General features: G+C 39.9%; 1 protein-coding gene across 2 annotated transcripts in view; it reads left to right on the forward strand.

Annotated features, from left to right (window-relative positions):
- Positions 1-6,634, forward strand: part of GALNT7 (polypeptide N-acetylgalactosaminyltransferase 7) — a 40,864-nt gene that overhangs the window by 23,596 nt on the left and 10,634 nt on the right. Inside the window, exons 4-6 of one of the 2 annotated variants that reach the window (XM_035899729.1) lie at positions 256-335; positions 2,225-2,407; positions 5,828-5,945. In XM_035899729.1, the coding sequence (XP_035755622.1) occupies positions 256-335; positions 2,225-2,407; positions 5,828-5,945 (381 nt within the window). Of the gene's footprint in view, positions 1-255; positions 336-2,224; positions 2,408-2,576; positions 2,760-5,827; positions 5,946-6,634 lie in introns of both variants that reach the window. The other variant, XM_035899728.1, reaches the window with a different exon arrangement.

Consider the following 6,634-nt stretch of genomic DNA (forward strand, 5'->3'; position numbering starts at 1 on the left):
GCCAGTTCACACACAAGTCTGTCTTTTTTTTCTTTTTTTTGGGGGGAGAGGTGGTGGTGGTTCTATGTTCAAATAGACGTGTAGAAACGTAATACTGTATTATTGATGCTGTTTTTAAGAGAGATTAATTTTACTCATTTAAGCTTCATTTTTTTGTTTATAATATGAAAGTATTTCAGTCTAAATAGGCTTAATTAAATCATTGTAATCTCATATACAGAAATAGAAATTACTTTTTTTTTTTTTCTTTTGAAGGTTTTGGTTTACCTCGATGCCCATTGTGAGGTGGGCATTAATTGGTATGCGCCACTTATAGCTCCTATATCTAAGGACAGGTAATGTTCTCCTGTTATTTCGAGTGTCTGGCCTCTTAGCAAGAAAAAGTCACAGTAACAATCTTCACTTTTCAAACTACAGTCAATATGGTTTATATCTAGATCAATATATATCTATATCAAACTATATCAATATTTGCTGTATGATGACTTTACTGTCTCCCAGCATAAAAACTGTGTAAGGAGGAAGGAAAACAGGCAAATAAATCTCCAGACAGTTTATTTCAGTAGGCATACTGAATATTTTGCTTAGTATAGATTAAGCGTAAGATAACTCTTGTCTTTTGCAACAATCTGAGGGACTGTTATAAAAATGTTCTGTTCTGGCTGAATAAGGAGCCTGATTAAACAAAATAGCTAGGGAAAAATGTGATTTTTTGGTAGAGGAAAAGTAGCAGGAAGTGTTTTAATTTAACATGGATTTAAAGCCCCCGTGATCTTGAGAGTTTTATAACTTTCTCATCTTTGGTCTTGCAATATGGTCGTCTTTGTTTCCTCTGAAGCAGTTTGGAGCATTGCCTCTAGCAAACCGAGGCCAGGGCATGAGCCTGTCTCTGCCGCAAGCCCAGAGGCTTGCTAGGAGTCAGCAGTGGGAATGCCTGAGCTGCGTGTGCGGGATCTGCGAAGGGTGACAGAAGAGGGAGATCCCCAGGGGCTTCATTTCTTCCAGCTGTTGTGAAATGCTGTTGTTGCTGTGTGCTACCGCACTCATAGCTTGTGTGGTCGGGGGTATGTGTGTTTAGGAAACCATGTGCTTGTTTAAACTCTTTAATCCCATAAAATAACTGCTTAATCCTAAAAACTATTTGTTAACCTGTCGTACTACCAGCACTTTCTTGAAGAGGTTTTTTTTTTTTTGGTCTGTTTTAAAGGCTGTAACTCAGCTTCAAGACTATATTTGAGCCAGGGTACCAGATGGAAGGTGGAAATGCTTGTGTGCTTCTATCGAGTGTGTGTTACTCTTTTACGCGAGAAAGGCAGGTGAGAACAGGCAGCTTTAGAGGCATCCTCCAGCACCGCCTGCAGAGGCGGAGGTTGCAGGAGGACCAGGGCTGTGAAGGCGTGCGGTGCCGGAGGGCAGCATTCGGCAGCCTTCTTCCAAGCCCTGGTCCCCTGGGTGCAGCGTGCTGCCGCTTCTGCCTCAAAGAGCTCAGCGTTAGCATTTCTTCCCCGGCACATGCACGCTTTTTTTTCTATCTACCTCGTAGGATTTGACTTTAAAAGATGGAAGTGCTCCAAGTTTGGTCACTGTTAAACTCATTTGGAAAATCTGGGGAGAATAACAAGATGATGTCTTTGTTGAATATTCTATGTGATAGATCACAATGAAGAGCATATTGCAAATCAAAAAGGAAAGATTCTGCTGAAGACTGCTGCTGGGAGCACCAGTAACATTTTTTTATCCTGAGAGGTTGGATTTGTAGGGCAGTTGAATAGGACAGAATAGTGAAAATCCATGTTTACGCTAGTAAAAGCTAAGAGCTTATCATACTTGTTGACAGCTAAGGTCTGATATGAATAGAAATTACGGGAAATAGTAATACTGTGAGGACCCTAGCCCTCTGAAGACTGCTATGTTGCCTCCAGCAGTGCTTTATTAGAAGACCGATGTCAAGAAACATACATAAAGGAGAAAGTATTGATAAATGAGTTGATATATTAGCATTTCAGACCTAACTTTTCTGCTTTCAGAACCTCTTAAAACAACATAAAGAAAGGACTATCTCTTTTTTTCTTCTAACGAGGCTTCATTTTTTAATATGTTTTCAAGTGACTTTTCATATAAACTGCTCTGTAAAGTTAATGATTAATGGTGTGAATTTCAGATTAGACAGATTACTCTTCTGAAATTATATTTGCTCTTTCTTTCCCTTCTATAAATGTTTCAGAACTACATGTACTGTACCTCTAATAGATTACATAGATGGGAATGATTATTCCATTGAGCCACAACAAGGTGGGGATGAAGATGGTTTTGCCAGAGGGGCCTGGGACTGGAGTTTGCTATGGAAACGAATTCCGTTAAGCCACAAGGAAAAGTCCAAACGAAAACATAAAACTGAGCCTTATCGGTAAAGAGAGCTGTTTACATACTGTGAATCATAATGAATAATTGATTAAACCCTTTCGTTTCTCCCTCCCTTCCCCCCTCTTTTCCCACGAACTACGGTCGGTGCACGCGTGCCACGCGGGTCCTTGCACATAACCGCATCTTCCCTGCCACCATCCGCCACCCTGCAGAACCACATGCACTGTGCCGCTTATAGATGTCATAGATGGCAACACTTATAAGATTGTGCCGCAAGGGGGTGGTGACGAAGATGGGTTTGCTAGAGGAGCGTGGGATTGGAGTATGCTATGGAAGAGGGTTCCCTTGACCAAGCGAGAGAAGGAAAGCAGAAAGACAAAAACTGAACCGTATCGGTAATCACTAAATCACTTACCCGTTTCTTTTTTTTCTGAAGTCTATATTGATCCACTAAAACTTGCATGTAATTCTAGCCTGAAAATCTTCATATTTCTAACCACACCAGCTGCTTTGTTTAACCAGACCTGTTTGCCACAACTATGTGCTCAAAATACCTTTGCTACCTTGTGCTGCCTCTCCACTCCTGCTCTTGTGTGGTTAATCGAGTGCACATTAGAATGAGAGGGTTTTGTTTGGCAAAATAAAATACTGTATGACTTTGTTTCCAGGGAAAACTTTATTTAGCTCTGACACTTTTTTTAAAAGTACTGTTGGAAACAACAGCACTTATTTAACCGTTTGATTTGAAATAACGAGCATGCTGTGAGTATTTATAATAGCCAGTAATGCATAAAATCTGTAGCCTGCTGTCACGGCTTGATGCATGCATACAGCTCGTGGGTTATGCATGTGCATCAAAAAAATCCCTTTTGTCATATTTATCCCACTTGCTTCGTAATAGATCACATCTGACAAAGAAGCATACTGTTTAAGAATCTTGGCTAGATATTTTCTAAGGTCTTGGTATGTGTGGGGATTTTAATTTAATACACATAACAAAAAAAAAAACAAAAAGAAAAAAGCACCACCTTATTTTCTGGGAAAACTCCAATAACTCACAAAAGTCCCGCCTTTCTCTTTCACTTTGTAGGGGGGGGTTATGTTTTATTCCCAGCAAACAGAAACTGGCTAGAAACTCTAGCTTAGAAACTAGGGTTTCTGGATGGCTTTTCAAGACTGGGAGACTGTGGTTCTGCTGTTTTTTATTACTTTCCCCTTCACACTTAACTAATCGTGTTACTGCATTTGAAAGCAATCCTCACATCTTCAGAATCTAATGTCTTCTATTGCTTGTATATATGATTTAAACATTGTAAGAACTGATGTTGGTAATTCCCTATCCTCACCCGTGATCGTTCTCTGCTAAAATGGCAACACATGCAAGGAAGTTATGAAGCTTTGATCTGTTTTGTGTACAGTATAAATAATACCATTTTCTGACAAGGCTGTCCACATTGGAACTTTAATATTCGCTTAGAGGGGGATAAACTATTTCAAACATCACTGTTGTGTTCTGTGTTTACCATCCAAACAGGTCTTAAAATCCTTTAAACTGTTTCCAGAAACACAGAACACATGTTCTCAGAATGGTTTAAAAGAGTACCTTATTTTTAATAATACTTTCAGAGTTACAGTGCTTCTTCTAAAAAGAGACATTCCCTGCATCTGTTTATTTCCAGGCCGTATGCATCTTGTTGCAGCAATACCAAGGCAAATAAGACCAAGTAAAAGTCTTGCTGAAACCGTAGGCAGGGTTGCCTAGTTTAAAAAGCAAGCAAGCAAACAAACAAAAACCCTCAACAGCTTGAAGTGCAGAAACAAACTTTTTGTAATGTGAGAATTGCCTCAGGACTGAATCCTTCTTTCAGAAATAATACGCTTACCTCTTCGTATCCTATAAAATAAACTACTGAGCTTATGCGGATTTTACTGAGGTTTTTAACGCACTTGACAGCACGTTGGAGGCCAAGACTGAAACTTCAGTATCTGAGGCCTCTACACTTGCCAAGTCTTTATGGTGCGGAGGAAAACCAAAAATGCAGGAAAGCCGCAGGGCTATGGTATGCAGTGTGCTTCTTCCCGCTGCGCTCGCTGGCTTCCCACCCTTCAGACCCCTGCAATGCAGCAGCACTGTTGGAGGAAAATGCAGTGGGCAGGCAAATAGAAGGGGATGTTTAGGAGTAACTCAGCATCTGGTCGGGTGATTTGGAGAGCAACTCGACTGATAACCGTCATGCTTAACTCTGCTGATAGACCCAGCAGCTCTGGGTTTGTTGTTGCCCTGTCCCTGCTATGCAGAGGTGGGTATATGCTGACCCTACAGGTTATTTTTTCTTAAGCAGTTCTCCTCCAGACATTTACGTGCAGAAGGGCAATACATAATCATTGTTAAAAGGAGCACCACCAAGTTAAAAATCTAATGGAATGGAGAGACCGAATAGTGGTAGAAACGACCCCTCCCTCAATACTTTGGCCATGAAGGAATATTTCACTCATGTTTTACTTGGCTCACCAGAGTGATCTGGACTCTTGGATCCTCCTCCTTTCAGTGGTGCAGATCATCTGTAGTCAGAATTCACTTTTTCCTTACCAGCTTTTTTTTTTTTTTTTTTGTTTAGATTGCCAGCTTAGTGGGGACTCCAGCTTTTATGCATTAGGATTTTTATATATTTATTGATCCTCAGGTGAAAAATGCTTGGTACATGTGCTGGGAATGGCTTAACCTATCCTACTCTATTTCAGTGTGAGCAAGCAACCAAAGAATTTTGGTTAGACCCATTCTGCAAAAATGCTGTAATCCAAACCACATCGTCCTTTTGACACATTAAAACTTGCTAATTGAACCCTGGCGTACATGGAGGGATGTACAAAGCCATTTAAAAAAAAAAAAAAAACTAAACCAAAATGGAAACCTTATACAACTTGATCCAGGCTCTCTTAAAAATTTCACTGAGGATAATGAGAAGTGGCAGTGGTAGAAAAAGAGCCAGAGGGAAGAAGATAGAAAGGTAACATTTAGCTGGAAAAACTATGTTGCTTGTGTAATAGACATTAAGTTTCAATGTGGCAGCTCCTCAGAGCTTAAGCTTTAAGTCTGCTACACGGTCTCATCTGTTACCTCAGAAACTTGAATGACCTTCAAGGGAGAAACGTCTTGCCACACTGATTCTTAACTTTCTGATTTTAATAGAAGCGTGCTGGCTGGCTGAATGGATAATTCCAACCAAAAGTGTGTATAATTTAAAAAAAAAAAAGAAAAATCTGAGACTTCACTAGTAATTATACAGATGTCACTTCAGAAAGTCTCTGGAAGCTGATGACAAAGCTTTATGATTTTTCAGTGTATTGCCATTTATCTAATCTTTATTATATGTTAACAGTGAATTGCTTCCTTAACGGATGCTTTCCCCGAGTGCTACCGTATCCCTTTGGCAGAAGGAGTTACGCTGTCTTCCTCTTTCAGGTCCCCTGCAATGGCTGGTGGATTGTTTGCCATTGAACGCGATTTCTTCTTTGAACTGGGTCTCTATGATCCAGGTCTTCAAATTTGGGGTGGTGAAAATTTTGAAATTTCTTACAAGGTAACACTAAAAACTGAAAACTAATTCAGTTTAGTATGTATTTTTTTCTGTAAATACTTCTGTTTGGAGTTCAGACAGACCTACCTCTGATTTGCACCACCTCTGCCTCATGAAGCCCAGTAGGTTTTGTTGCGAGGAGAGGTCATGGCAGATGTGTGTCCTCTGTGTTTCCTTGTGGGCTTTGGGGCAGAAGTGTTCAGAGAGGTGGCTTCGTGCTGAGACCCCAGCACTGACTAATGTAGATTTTGTTAATGGTTTGGGATCACGCACAACCCTAAATATCTAATCTGAAACTGGACTGGCAAATTTTAGGGGGGGGAACTGAGTGGTCTCATGGTGAGTATAGAAAATGTTGTTTCTAATGAAAGTGATTATAGAGAACAAGTAGCACTCAGTTTATGCATAGATGCCTGTAAAAAAAAAAAAAAAAAAAAAAAAAAAAAAGTAACAGAAAGTAATCTGCCATGGTTTCTTCCTCCCTACCATTTTTACAGGTGAAAAATGATCTCATGTACTTTTCAAAATTTCAAGAACTTCTTTACAAGAGAAGTCTTCATAATTGAAACGCTAACTGCGTAATTTGTAATCACTGCAGAAGATTTTATTTTCACTCCTAGGCACATGCACACTCTTCAGCTAGCAGGAAACGTAAGATGATGATAATCATTAGCTTCTTGTAGCTTCGGTAT

Source organism: Egretta garzetta, unplaced genomic scaffold (assembly GCF_000687185.1).
Source record: "Egretta garzetta isolate BGI_Z169 unplaced genomic scaffold, ASM68718v1 scaffold708, whole genome shotgun sequence".
Classification (NCBI taxonomy): Eukaryota; Metazoa; Chordata; class Aves; order Pelecaniformes; family Ardeidae; genus Egretta; species Egretta garzetta.